The sequence below is a fragment of the Rhinoderma darwinii genome, chromosome 5 (genome assembly GCF_050947455.1).
Source record: "Rhinoderma darwinii isolate aRhiDar2 chromosome 5, aRhiDar2.hap1, whole genome shotgun sequence".
In the NCBI taxonomy this organism is placed as follows: Eukaryota; Metazoa; Chordata; class Amphibia; order Anura; family Rhinodermatidae; genus Rhinoderma; species Rhinoderma darwinii.
Window position 1 is genome coordinate 128,040,942 of NC_134691.1, and position 15,539 is coordinate 128,056,480.

The 15,539-nt window shown below is 39.5% G+C and overlaps 1 protein-coding gene across 2 annotated transcripts in view; it reads left to right on the plus strand.

Moving 5' to 3' along the window:
• ZNF407 (zinc finger protein 407) overlaps nt 1-15,539 on the plus strand; it is a 499,483-nt gene that overhangs the window by 283,601 nt on the left and 200,343 nt on the right. Inside the window, exon 5 of one of the 2 annotated variants that reach the window (XM_075826495.1) lies at nt 2,695-2,817. The exons of the other annotated variant lie outside the window; for it this stretch is intronic. Coding sequence (XP_075682610.1) covers nt 2,695-2,817 — 123 coding nt within the window. The remainder of the gene's footprint in view (nt 1-2,694; nt 2,818-15,539) is intronic. 2 annotated transcript variants of the gene reach the window in all.

The following is a 15,539-nucleotide window of genomic DNA, read 5'->3' on the forward strand; positions in this document are numbered from 1 at the left end:
CACTAGAGACCTAAGTAAACTGTAAATGCAGACACAAATCCGGGAAAAACACCACACATGATGTCATAGGAAACATCTAGGGTAATGTAGTTAAGTCACATGGGGAATGCTGCTTCATGATATGTCCACAGAACTTTCGGCACATTCCAAAACGTCAGAGAGTACCAAAGATTGTAGCCAGATTAAGTAAAAGGACTACCTAAAAAACAGGTAATTTACTTGGGTATGTATCTCACAGCTCTTTACAAATATGCAACTTCCATCCCTAATGGGGCTAATAATTCAATGTCTGTGCACAAGCCACTGACGTTTCAGGGTAAGGCCACGTGGATCGGCCACGATGTGGCCATTCACCGCACCAGCACCATGCTTGGTGTGGCTGTCACATAGCCTGTTAATGGTCGTGTGTTACTGCGGGTAAAGCGGCCCCGTACCTGCAAAATTGGGCGTCCATAAAGGGTGTATTAAATAATGGCCCCAATTTTTTGCAGGTATAGAGCCTTTTTACCTATTTGATAGCTGCCGCAGTTATTGGCCAAGTCGCGGCTGGGTCAGGGCCGCTTTGTGTGGCCTTACCCAAAGAAAGACAAATACTTGAGCATATTTTTGAAGTATTGAAGGAAATTGGGGTAGTAAATACATGAGGAACATAACAATCCCTTACATATGTGCTGGTTGTCGGAATTGAACTCAGGACCCCAGTGCTATCAATCTATATTCATATATAGAATTCTTGGGTGTGGGAATTCTACTATCCTTTTAGTATGTGAAACATACAAAAATAAAATCAATATAATGTTACATGTAATATGTAATACAAACAGGCATTTTACTTGGCCTTGAAGTGTGGAAGTGGTTAAGGATATTTGTTTTTATATTTATTTTGTTGCATTCCTGTCAGCAATTTTAAAGCATTGCATTCTATCTTCGCTTGCTCCTACTGCCCTTTGACTTGAAAACACAGAAGAGCATTGTAAATTTTTCATGAAGAGGTCTCAGTCCGTAAAACAGCAAACAGAAATAATGTTTTAAACGCAATCATTGTCAAGCCTGAACAATGTAATTTATCAAGAGAGCGTTTTTGTACTATATAATAAGTTTCATATATTAATACAATTTTTCATCCTATGTCAGGCGTCTGATTTATGAATAGCCCATGATCTAAGGTGATCACTGAATTATAATTCAAGCAATAAGAAGCCTGGAACAAGACTCTGCAACTGCTACCCTGTATTAGCTTACATGCCACCAAGCCAATTTACGAAACATCCGTGGGCTAAATGATACTGTGTTTCTAATTCGGAGAAGGCACATGTTAATTAGATAAATGCTAAAGCTCTCATTATTTTAAAATGATTTAAGAACGGGTAAACATCTTACAGCCTAAATTCAGAAAGTCCTAATAGTGCTTTGGTTACAGTGTTATAATAAAAAGTGTGCAAGATGGATAGCTCGGGCTAATATAAAGCAATTAGAACATGCTTTATGTACAAGAATTGTCTCCCTTTCGACACTTCATACATTAATATTTTCAATATTGCCACTAGTTCACAATCCACTTATTAATTCAGTCTATCTCAATTTAAAGTTCTCTTCTTTTTCTGCTAAATTCAATCAACTATGAGGAGGATTTGTTGGTAAAAACCAGGGTGTTAATGAAGTTTCTCCATAGATGTTTTGTGTGTGTGTGTGTGTGTGTGTGTGTGTGTGTGTGTGTGTGTATGTATGTATGTATGTGTGTGTGTATGTGTGTATATATATATATATATATATATATATATATATTTATTTTCATATATATATATATATATATATATATATAATATATGTTTCCATTCTGAATATTGTAAACTAACGCTACAGGAATAATACCGGAGAGTGAAAAATCTGAAACATGAAAAAGTTGCTTTGGACAGGCTCCTGCAGGGGAGAAGTAAACAAGTCTGTGTAGCCTTTGGTTTTCCAGCCAGTAAAAATTATCCTCAGGATAGGCCATCAATAGCTGATAGGTAGAGGTCTCGACTCCCATTGAAGTGAATGGGAGAAGAAGGCTGCAATACCTGTGAATCGCCGTTACGTCTGTGTCGTCACAGTGAGCAAGTAGAAATTAAGTGGAAGCAGCGCTCGTACGAAACAGTTGGTCGGCGGGGGTCCCGGGAGTCGGGGCCCAACCGATCAGCTATTGATGGCCTATTCTGAGGATAGGCCATCAATTTTTAGGGGCTGGAAAACCATTTTAAAGCGTACCTATCCGTTTGGGTACAAGGTGAATCACTCTATTTAGGCTCTGTTCAAATCTGCGTCGGAGGCTCCGTTAGGGGCATCCGTCTCAGATCCGGAATGGTTTACCAGAGACAACAGCGAAGCATGCTGCGCTATTGTGTCCGCTAAAATTACAGACAACCCGAAGGAAAGCCAATGGAACCTATTAGAGTCAGTGGGTTCTGTCAGCAACCGCGGGTTCTGTTGTACAACGGAATAGTTCTGTCATTCCCTTGTTCTGTTCCTCTGACGGAGCAGAACAACGGAACACACCAACGCAGTTGTGAACCCAGCCTTATGGGCATAATATGACTTATATTCTGCATTTTTTTTTTTTTTTAGCAGCTTTGCCCTCTGGAGACTATCTTTAATTCTCAGTTTTCCCTAAACTAGTTTGTGGAGCCTAACTGCTATCATGTCTCCAATACACAGCACACATAGAGAAGAGAACATCCTGCTCCCCAATCACTTTGCAGCACACCCTAAGAAGCAGCAGCAACATGGAGGACACTATACAGCAGAAATCAGCAGTGTAGCTGTGAATCCAGCACTGGGGTGAGATATAACATTAACTAGAAGCAGTGTCTGTGTCTGTCTGCATCTCCCTTACTCTGCTCATGCTCTCCCCTCCCCTTTTTGCAGACTTCTATGGGCAGCATGTAACCCGATCCCTCAGTGAGTTGATAATCTGTCTTGTTTTGAGGAGACGGAGAACAGCAGTAAATTCATAGTTAGTAAACGGTTGGAAGGGAGGGGGAAGAGTTAAGGAGCCTGATAAGTGGAGAAAGAAATTTTAGCACTTTTCTCTAATAACCTATATTACAGTATTTCTTATATTTGCTTATACTATTGATATATGCAAAATGTGTTAAAAAGTTAGTGACTATTATATTAAAAGTCTCTGATATAACAAATAGGATGATTAGCAGTCCTTAAAATCTTGCCGTTTTCAAATTCAAAATGTTAATGGTATTTTTTACAAATCTCATTCAACATTTATGTGACGTCTGGATTCTGAGGAGTTACGGCTCTGCAAAAATGCACCTGGAAAACTTCAGAAAAAACGCAGTTTGAACCCAGTCTAGGGACTATGTACACTACCATATAACAGGTCTCTACAGTCTTCAAGTTGTATTGAGCTGTAGGAAAGCACCCATAGAAATATATGTGGCCTTACTGTACCGCTGTATGCATTGCATCCGACAGTAAAAAAACAAATTGTGGCATTCTCCATTGAATACTATATAATAGAGATGTTCTACTCTAGACTCATTGCAATATGGCCTCGAACTGAGGCACCATATGCATTAGTGCAGCGTCGGTGAATGCAGCACTGCCACGTGTACACACATATAGATGCGTATAAAAGCTCTTTTTTGGCATGCTTGATTTCAACACTTCTAGCTTGACACCCAAGTCACTTCTGTTAGGCTACATTCACACGAGCGTATCAGATTCACGAGCATGAATCTGGTCCGTGTGTGTTGCGTTTTTTCCGCTCTCGCAAAGCACATCTTTTTTTTTTCCAATGGAATTGATGCGAAAAACACGCACAGCACACAGATGTGCATATCCGTGTGCTGTGCGTGATTTTCACGGACAGCACACAGACGAGTTTTACGCTCGTCTGAATGAGCCCTTAGGCCTTATTCACACGAACGTGTTAAACGTCCGTGTGATGGCCGTTCAAACAAAGGCCGTCACACGGACCTATATCATTCAATGTGGCCGTTCACACGGCCGTTGTTTTCAACGGACCGTGTGAAGGCTCCATGAGAAACTAGGACATGTCCTATTTTTTCATGCTTCACGCATCCCTCCATAGACTCTAGTCTATGGGGGATTCGTGATATTGCGTCCCACCATGCAGAGCACGAATGCACCTCGGACGTGAAAAAATGCCGTTTTTCACATCCGAGATGCGCAACGCTCGTGTGAATCCGGCCTAAGTCTGTGTCAAAATGTATTCACTGTACTGTAATAAAGAGCACTTTCATATAGGAGATTAGCAGAGCACCTAGCAAATGCTTATATAAAGCAGCCCTATTATTTGTAGGATTTTACCCTACGTTATAAGTACACTATGCAGGTTGGGAAAGTTGTTTTTATTGCACTGTATGAGTATGAAGTGTGCTGTGTAATAAAATAAAAGCAATATTGTGGTTATTTCAGGGAGTCACATCACAACAGTGTTCAGGCGTCATAACTTATCGAGTTTGTCTGTGCATGAAGCTGTTTAAGTTATGACCTAAATAACCAACAACGATATTGTGGTTATGAATTCTAATGTGGTTACCGTCATAACCGCAGTGTACTTTGTGTGTCTACCCTTTCAACCACTAAAGCTCGCCTGCATCTCCTCCATTCCGCTATATTGTTTACCTGACAAATCCAGTCCCGATTTCTATTTGCCTAAATGACTGTTTAGGATGAAAGGTTTCAGAAGGTGTTCTAAATTAGTCAGTGGCTATTACTATGGAGCACACAGATCAAAGGAAGCTCAATTTACTATACATAGTGTGCCCAATATGAAATCTCCTGGTTTTCTTGTCATTGGAAGTTTATGCTGATTAAAATTCTACATTTAAGTAAATATGAAATCCCCTAAAAACTTTATCTTGTTTGTCTGGGGCTCAATTTCTAAATTGAAGGTGCTTGCAGGATTCTATAATATGTGCAGGTCCTATTGTAACCAGTGGGGTGGTATCCCAGGAATTGGGTCCAAAATTTCTGGCACTGAAAATTTCAGACAATATCCTCATGTTACAACGTCATTCATTACAATTGTTCTTTAAGGGGTATTCTCATCAGAGAAATATTTTGACATATCTCCATGATAGGTCTGATAGGTGTGGGTCCTACCTCTGGCCCGTTCACTTATGAGGGTCGGGAATGAATGGAGAGGTCGCTGTGCCTCACCAGGCGGGATGGGGTTGGGAATCCCTGTTCTCCAAATAGGTGAGAGATGGAACCCGTACCTAAAAGACATTTTTATGACATACACTATGGACAGAGCTGCACCGTCCATGAGGCAAAGTGAGCCTCTTGCCTCAGGCGGTGGGCTGCTGCCTCTCTGAGAAGACGGCAACGCCGCTGAAAACAACCGCCGCCACCCCCTCCTGCACTATAATTGTATCTGCGCCTATAGGACGCAGATACAATTCTAATCACTAGCCCTGACAGGGCATTCCGTCATCGCGCCACTTGCGTCATTGAAAGGCGCTCAATGGCAGGGCAAGGAACATTAGTTCCTTGCCCTGTCATTCAGCGGTTTTCAATGACAAAGGGGGGGGCGATGACGTGATCTACAGGGGGCTGTATATAGGGCACTATCTAGAGGGGGATCTATGGGGCTCACTATCTACAGGGGATCTATGGGGACCACTATCTACAGGCGGATCTATGTAGGGCAGTATCACCAGAGGGGCTCTATGCGGGGTACTATCTACAGGTGGCTCTGAGGGGCACTATCTACAGGGGGACCTATGAGGGACGCTATCTACAGGGGGCAGTGTGTGTGTATGTGTGTGGGACACAGTGTATGGTGCTATTAAAATCAAGGACACTGTGTATGATACTATTATATTTATTCTGCCTCTAATTAGCACTGTAGTCACTATGGTTTGCAGCGAGATCATGGGTGGTATGATTTTTCTTTTGTGAAACAGCAACTCCCAGCATATCCTTACCATTGTTCAGGCTGGGAGCTGTAGTTTTACGCCGATCCAACAATGCAGACGAGCTGAAGGCCGCTATCAAAGCAACCTGGGCATCCATAACACCTGAGCAGTGCCACAGGCTGATCGTCTCCGTGCCACGCCGCATTGATGCAGTAATTCATGCAAAAGGAGACCTGACCAAGTATTGAGTGCATATGCTGTACATACTTTTCAGTAGGCCAACATTTCGGTATTGAAAATAATTTTTGAAATTCGACTTATTGAATTTTCAAATTTTCAGAGACACTAAATTTTGGGTTTTCATTAACTGTTAGCCATAATCATCAACATTAAAAGAAAAAAGTGCTGGAAATAGATAACTCTGTATGTAATGAATCTATATAATATGAGTTTCATTTTTTGAATTGAATTACTGAAATAAATAAACTTTTTTTATGATATTCTAATTCATTGAGAAGGATTAGTATGTACTGAGCTTAGTTCTGGTGCTGTATATATGAACGGATCTTTGTTATGATTATGTAGTTATGCACTGAGCTAGGTTCTGGTGCTGTATGTTTGAACTGAGCTTTGTTCTGGTACTGTATTTATGAACTGAGCTTGGTTCTGGTGTTGTATATATGTACTGAACTCTGTCCTGATGTTGTATATATGTACAGAGCTTGGTCCTGCTGTTGAATATATGTACTGAGCTATGTTCTGTTGCTGTATTTATGTACTGAGCTTGGTTCTGGTGATATATATATATATATATATATATATATATAAAATGTACTGAGCTTGGTTCTGGTGCTCTAATTATTTAGTTTATATTTATAATAACAAAATTGCAGGGCAGATAGAATTGTTGCAATTCATTGTATATTAAATGGGAACCTTTCAGGTATTTTTAACCCCTTGAATTGCCACTATGCCATAATACATGACCTGACAATATTTCCAAACATTCCCCTGTATGTTTTTTCAGATGCAGCAAAATCTATCAAATTAACTTTTAAAATGGCGCACGCTATATGCCAATTACTCTATAAAGGGTCATGCGGCGGTGGCGCTATCCTGAAGAGTCACACAGTCCTGCCTCCAAACCCACCTATCCATGCTTGATTGACATCCCCTTGGCAGTTCTACATCACTACCAGTCTCTTACAACTTTCTCGGATGGGCCATTGTCTTGTACTCCATGGGCACGTACCGTGCAGCGAGGTGTACTCTGCCCGGCTTCATCACTGCACCGCACATGCCAGGGCAACGGTGCATCTGCAATTTTTGGAGGAGACTGGTAGTAATGTAGAACAGCTAGGGGAATGTCAATTAAGATCTGGGGGCACCATTTCAATTTTCTACTTAGGCAGCAGAAAAGCTGCGAGTGGATATGCTCTAATCCTCTCAGATGAGAATACCCCTTTAAGGCCTCATGCACTTGATGCAAGGATGCATCCTGCAATACACAGACTACAATACAGGTCTGTAGCACCATGCGTGGTACCTCTGTTCACCTCCATAAGGCACAATATTCTCCCCTTGAAACAATATGTATTTTTTCACTGGTTCTGAAAAAAGTCTGTGTGTCTCCTTGTCAAAATTAGTAACACAGTAATAGTAGAGTTAATAGAACTCTACGGGTACCATGTTTGGAATATCATGTGGGTGCCAAGTGATATGGATCACGAATATGGTCACATACATGAGGCTTTAGATTGTAATATCTTAAGGATAGGATTTCTCTTTCCTTTTGTTTAATTGCTTGTTAATGTACATTTGTTTCCCTTATTTGTCATTGTTTGTTTTTTGCTTCCCATGATTGTAAAATGCAGCTGAACTTTTTTTTTAACTTCATTTTTATTAACAAAATTTTTGTTTTACAAATATTCCAAATAAATAAAGTACAATACATCAATCCGTGCACATTTGGTGATCATACATGAACATTTTTACCAGATCAATAGCAAAAAGACAAAATAGAAGAACATAAAGGTAAGCAGCAGAAACAACAATACAGTATTACATGTGTAAGATAGCATGGTATAAACTGGCCCTCATGAAAGAACAAGACATCTGCCCCCCCCCCATTCAAACCACAGCACCTTGAGAATAATAATGGCATTATGACGGTAATTGAAGCTGACCCAATGTGCCCCCGATGTTCGCCTTGTTATACCAATTTCCATTTGGCAAACAGCTTTTCTGAACCCAATTATTTGCGTCTCTCCACCTCAATGCGTTCTTGCCCACATAGGTGTTTCAGATGTTCCACTATTACATCCCTCTGTGGCACTGTGTCGTCCAACCACTGAGCAAGTAAACATTGTGGGACTACTAACAAAATAAAATGTATCAGTGGGGGAAAAGGGCCCACCCTCCTGAGCATCTTCTGGTTGCCGAACATGGTGGAATAAGAGAGTCTGTGGGGATATGGGGAGCCTCCTCCCCCAATGACCCTGAATCTAATTGACAACCATCTTGAAACTGGCGTGTAGCGGCACAATCCCACACTCAATGCCACAAATTGGTGAGAGGAGTCCTATGCTTAGAGCATGCTACTATGCGGTCAGGGAAAGAAGGGAAGAGTAAAATATTTAAACCGTATATGGCCGAATGTATCATTTTAAAATAAGTTTCCCTCCATCATTCATTCAAGATGTGTCTTCTAACCAATTCCCACCCTTCTAATATTATCTCCCCAATCCCAGGGGATTGAGACCACCTCTGCCACGGTTTGAACATTGTTTTTGGATCAGTTTTAACAAACTTGTCCCTGAGGGCTCGATGTAGAACACTGGGCCCATTACCTCATCTAAAACGGTAGAAATTGCTTCCCTAGATAAATCTCTCAATCTAGAAGAACAGAAGGCCTGTACCTGTAAAATCCTCAAGAAATGACCTCCTAGTCAATCTAGCATTTGTCAGTTCCCCCGGGTAAACCATCTTTTATCCTCCTGATGCATTAGGTCACCTGCACAAGGTATTCCATTATCAATCCATAAAGAAAAACCTGAAATTTAAAAAAAAACAAAAAAAAAAAACATAAAAGATATTCGTATTATTATTTGTACAAAGTTACTATTGGATCAGGAATGGGATAACGTGCGAATCAGACTTTTTTTTTTTTTTGTAACTGAAATCTCCAACTGGATTTGGGTGCTTTCAGAGCACTTTAATTTAGGAATTGGTGTTCTAGGCTCATTTGCTCCTACTAATGGCATCTTCGGACATGTCACTCAGATATGTAATCCGATAATTAAGGAGAATTTTCACTTTACATAGTATATAATGCAACATTGTGAGTATTGTTAAGAAAGGAAATGTCATAAAAACACAGTGGTAAGTCATGTAATATAGAAGAAAGCCTTTAGTAATGCGGAAGCAAAGTCTGTTCTGCGCCTCCATCCTACACAGTCCGTTTTGGTATTGTGGTGTTTTTAAATATGTGAAGTAAAACAATTATTGCAACCAATTAGTACAAAACTAAAGAGTCTTTTAATTTAAACGCAGAATTGCGAATACACAAATATTGAATTAGGTTCTAAAAAAATCTTAATTAGGCATATTTCATGTTAATTAAAGTCTAGTACACAGTATTTGATGTTGCTAAATTGAACAACTTTTTAATGTGAGCGGCACATTTATGCATCCAGTTTTTAGTACCAAACAGATTACTTTTCTATTAATACCATGTGTTGGATGACAATTTACACCATGTGAGGCAATTAGCTCTGGTAATAAAGAACATCCAAGGATCATCCTTTGACAACGCCTTAAGCTTTGCTTATATCGTGGTTATTTTTTAATTTTACTGAACGGTTCTGTATAAAACATTCTTGATTATCATAATAAAAAGAAAATTGATTGGCCTCGTGTGTGGGACGGCCAGCTGATAGTTAAGAAATTGCTCTTTAAACTACGACAGACTGTCAGTCCTTAGGAATAGTGGTGAAATGGCCTATTTATGTAATCAGATCCTAAGCTGGGAAGAAGCTGTCAGGCACATTCTTGTTGTGTAAGCAGCAGGCAAACTGCTCTTTATCTGACAGCCAGTGTGTAAATCTGTCAATGCAAAGAACCCAGATGTTTAGTTTTGCTTCTATTAGCTGTAATAATCTGCTTATTTTCCTCTGTTCGAGTGATGACATCACTTAGCACAACGCACAGCAGACAGCAGGCCCAGATAAGGCTGTGTTGCCGTCAGTCACTCATTCTGTGATTGGCAAGGAGATAAATAGAATTTTACAGAAGGTTTGCTTCTAGCAAAAGTGTAGACATGGCATCAATACCAAAGCAGACTGAGGTGTGTGTTGGTACATGAGCTGGATTTCAACAACTGCAACAAATATTCCCTCCAAAAACATATTCTTTAGTCACACCAAGTAAGTGAAGCCTTTTAAAAAATAGTATAGCAAACAGTGGTCCCGTTTTTTTCAAATCTGGTCACCAATCATGACTATATTTAATCTTGTATGCTGGGTAAAATAAAAAGCAGAGCATAGCCATGGTACAATGAATAGTGATTATCTCTATCTGTTTAGCCTAAAATGAATGTCCAGCCTTGAACAACATTTTATTTTAAAATTTAAGTGGGTCCAAAATTCTGTATCCATTTATTTCTTGATAGATCTTTATAGCAATTGGAGCTCTACTTTTTCTGATATAGAGCTCAAAATGCCCTGCATCACAAACGTTAAAGTGTACCTATTATTTCAGGTGACTTCTAAAAATAAGCTGTCATATGTGTGTACATAAAACTATATCTGAACATTTTAGGACATGTATCCTGCATTTACCAGCAATTTTTTCCTCTGCAGGCTCTAGCTCTAATTCTCAGTTTCTCCTATGCTCCGCTCCAGAGAAGGTGGAGTCTAACTTCTATCATGTCCCCCATGCAAAGCACACATAGAGAAGAGAACATCCATCCCTCCTCCCCTCTCCATAGACTTCTATAGGCAGCTGTAACCTGATTTCTCTGTGAACCTTAGAATCCGTCTCATCTAGAATCGCCTTACGGATTCTGTGAGGGAATAATGAGTGCGTAAGCATTTAAGGAAACAAGGCTAGGGTCTGATCAACGGAGAAAGAGGCGTTTTTTTGTAAAAATACATATTACAACGTTTCTTATCCTCGCTTGTACTATTGATTTATGGAAAGTTGTTTTATCACCACAGGTACACTTTACATTGAAATATTCTAGCTCCCTGCAGTCACCACCAGTATTTAGTGTTGTTTTATATATGGACACTAACTTTTCAAACCACTTATCTAATATTATACCTCCTATAGATCAACGTTGTCATCTGTTAATATATCGTTTTATTCATACAAATTCTGTGTGAAGTTACTACCACTACGTCTCTCTTCCTGTAATCTGCTGTCCACCTTTGTTATCAAGCAATGTCTGTCCCTGGTTACAGAGAAGAATTGACGGGCTGCAGAAGGTAGAGGTGTGTCACTTCGCTGCCTGCCAATAGAAGTCCATGGAGAAGAGGGGTAGCAGAGAGAGAGAGTGTGAGTCTGCAACAGACACGCTGCATACAAGTCTATGGAGAGGGGAGGAAGCAAGAGCAGAGTGAGAGATTTTTATGTCAGCCCAGTGCTGACTTCTCGGCTACACTACACATTACTGCTCTATAATCTCCTCCATGCTGCTGCAGTTTCTACATATGTGACAAATAGAAGAGGAGAATCCTGCTCTCCTATCTCTGTGTGCAGTGTATAGAAGACATGATAGCAGTTAAGCTCTGTCCACTAGCTCAGAGACAGCTGAGAATTACAGATAGAGCCTGCAGAGGGGAAAACTGATAAAATATGCCACATACTAGTCATATAATAACCAGAAATAATGTGATTCCTCAAGTACACGCAGATGATCGCTTATTATGAAAAGTTAGGTATGCGCTCTGTAGCAGGAAAACAGAGTTTTGACCCCCATATTAGGAAACGAATCAGCACAGAACGCTGGACCTAAAAACGATATGGTGTTAAAAAGTGGATTTTTCACTACAAGTACAGTTAGCAAGCCTGCTATAATACAGCCAGTGTCAATGTTTTTTTTTTTATCCTGATGTGTATGCCATATAGAATTCAAGCTTTTTTAAAGACCAATGCGAATTAAGAAAAATAAAAAAATTCCGTCTGGTGTATCATCTTTTTTGGGGTGTCATATTTTTATGTTAGTAAGACCTAATTTACACAAGCGGGTCCGATTTATGTGCGCAAAAAACGCCCTGTTTTTCCCGAATATGACATGGCGTCACTGTGATTTCCGTGTGTAATTCCTTTTTATTGTAAGTGTTTCTTCTCTGCAAGCACTTCATGGATTTGCTTTTTTTCCTCTGCATTTTTTTAGCAAGTAGTTCGTGAAACACAGTCAGCAGATGGATGGACCCTTCAATGGGTGGCAGGTCCACAGAAATGGACCAGAATAGGACATGCAGTAAGTTTCACGCAACAGAAACATTCCATGTGAAAAAACACAGTTGTGTGAATAGCCCCATTGAAATGCATTGGTCTGTGTGCTGTCCGTTATTTAACCAGACAACACACGGACGTGAAATACTCTCACGTGTATAAGGTCTCAGGCTCTGACCACACTAGTATTTTTCTTTCTCCTATTCTATTATATGCATCATTTTTACAGAATAATGGAGACACATAGACATCTTCTTGGTCGAGTGGACTGTCAGTTTGTCTCCTTTAGACGGCAGCATGTAAGAAATACATGCTGACAATCCACAGAAATAAGAAGACCATTTAACTTTTGAACCTATTATTTGCTACTTCTCTAATATGTCCTACTGATCCCCTGATGAGTCCTAGCATGAAACGCGTAGGGACTTGACCCCCAGACGAAGGTTTAATAGCCGAAACGCGCGTCAGGGTGGATGCCGGTCTCGGCATCAGTACTTTTATTGGGTACATTATGCTATGGTTTGTGATTATTATCTGTTACCTGCCTACTCTGTTCAGCATTAGTTGCTGGGTGCACGTTCATATATGTACTTTATTTCACTGCCATTCCTGTGCAGTTAACTCCTTCGTGTCTGCTATCACCTTACTCTGCTCAGCACTTGCAAATGTTGTTGGGGGACATGTAGATTTTTAAGGATTTGTGATTTTTGTATACAATATTGTTGTCCTTTTATATATTGTAGTCTTGTGTGTTTATAATTTTTGTAGGTTTTATATATATATATATATATATATATATATATATAGGGCAAGAGAGTATAAGGTCTTCAGTGTCTGGTCGCACATTTTGGGGCATTAGCATTATTATCCATAAGGTCCAGACATTCATGGCAAACAATAGATGCATTAATGTACACAAACCTACATCTGACCTGCACTCTTTGTTTATTTAGGTTTTATTTGTGGTCTATGTATTAGTTACAAAATATATTTTTCATATTTTTAAAAAGTTTTATCAACACTGGGGAATGGATCAGTGATTGACATATTGTTATTTTAATTTTAAATTACATTTAAATACTGTTTATATTTCAGCAATGTTCTCAGTAATTATTGGTTAAATTTAATGTCACCGTTCTTAGCCATTAGGGACCACTATCAATATATTCAGCTTTAAGTTTTGGGCAAAGTAGACAATAATGGTCTGGTGTCCCCTGACCTATCATATGTAATACCCTGTTTGTTTTCATGAAGAAGTCATGCAGGTGTAACATTGGAAAACAGCAGACATTTTCACAGAAGGCTTTGAACAATGCTAAGCTACACTGAAGAACATGTACATCACTCAATGCCAAAATAAATATGCATCCTAAATGTAGATCCAGCCTAAAGGCCAGTGGATTTTAGAGACAAACATCTTTGGCAAGCTGGCTGCCTGGATAAAAGTCTTTCATTTTGCCTGTGGAATTCTTAAGCTATTTTATTCTCTAATATGAGATTCTGGAAAGCGACTACTGCGATCTAATATGCAGTGTAGAAGCTTAGCCGATTCTCTGAAAGAAATCATAGAACAATAGCATTACTTATTGTTCACATAGGTGCTGCCTTATGTGTCAGGCTGAAAAATTATTTAGAAAAGTCATGGAACATTTTTATATTTTCTTTTACAATGATTAATTTATTACTTTCACTGCAACTAAACGAACAGTGGCTTGTTTAAATGGATGGTAACTTTTTAAATAACTTATTCTGATTTAATAGTATTCCTATTATATATCAACTTTGTAATTTAACTACTGTTAAAATATGGTTTTATATATGCAAATTCTGTGTGAAGTTACTGCCACTAAGTGTCTACCTTCCTTTAATCTGCTGTCCACCCCCTGTTGTTGACAAAAGCCTGTCCCTGTTACAGAGCAGAATTGACAGGATGCAGACGATGGGGTTGTCTCTCCTCACTGCCTGTCAATAGAAGTCTATGGAGAAGGGAGGGGGAGCAGGTGGGAAGAGACAAAGACACAGACAGATGCTGCTGCAGCTTCCTGGTAATTGTTACTGTTTTACCTCAGTACTGGTTTCTCAGCTACACTGTTCAGTACTGCTGTATAATCTCCTACATGTTGCTTCAGCTTCTATATTTGTGATAGATAGAGATAGGAGAGCAGGATTCTCCTCTTCTTTGTGTGCAGTTTATAGAAGACATGATGGCAGTTAGGTTCCACCTACTAGCTCAGAGACCACTGAGAATTAGCAAAAAAGCCTCCAGAGGGGAAAAGTGCTTAATAATACGGATTACAAGTCATAGAGTAGACAGAAAGTGTTATTCCTCAGGTACACATAAATGACAGCTTATTCTAAAAATTTAGGTATGCTTTAACATGTTAGCCTCTGTGCACACTACTGTCATGACTTCTGTTCTTAATGGAGCCATGACAGGTACTGTATGACAGATCTGTCTTTAAACGTATCCCAACTAATTCTTATGGATCCCATTGACTTATGGTTCAATAACAGTTGCATCTGACCGTATAAAGGAGGGCACTGAACTTTTTTCTATGCATAAATGTAGCTTGCACAGGGATACAGGACTAGAAAGAAAGAAAGCAACAAACAAATAAAGACAAAGAAAGGGGGGGTCACAATTACTTTTTTTTAATAGGGTTTGTCATGTTTCTGCTGTTTTTGATGTCAAGTTCAATGCTGCAAACTGTTAGGCTATATTCACACGGCATATGTTTGAGGCAGAAAAATACGAAGCTGATTTAAGGAGAGAACAGCCTCTGAATCCAGGTGTTTTTTTGGAGCTGATTTTCAAAGCATTTTTTTAATTTTGCAAGCGTTTCTGAAGCGTATTTTGAGGCGTATTTCAAGGGTATTTTGAAGCATAATACGAGCGTTTTGGGGTTTTGTGTACAGGATTTTAGCTTTGCAGTATTCAATGATAAGTATTGAATGATGAAGAGTAACATGACCTTGTCACTTGATAGCAACAACTAGCGCTTTGCGTGTTTGGCCGATAATGTGTGATTCACATTCGTAATTCCAATTAATTTCAAAATCGTCCCCCCATCTCAAACACTCTAGGTGTAGTTTCATAGGAAGCCAAGTAACCTATCAATATGTTTTTAGAGTGTGGGAGGAAACCAGAGTACCCGGAGAACATACAATCTCTATGCAGATTTTCCTCCTAGTGGGACC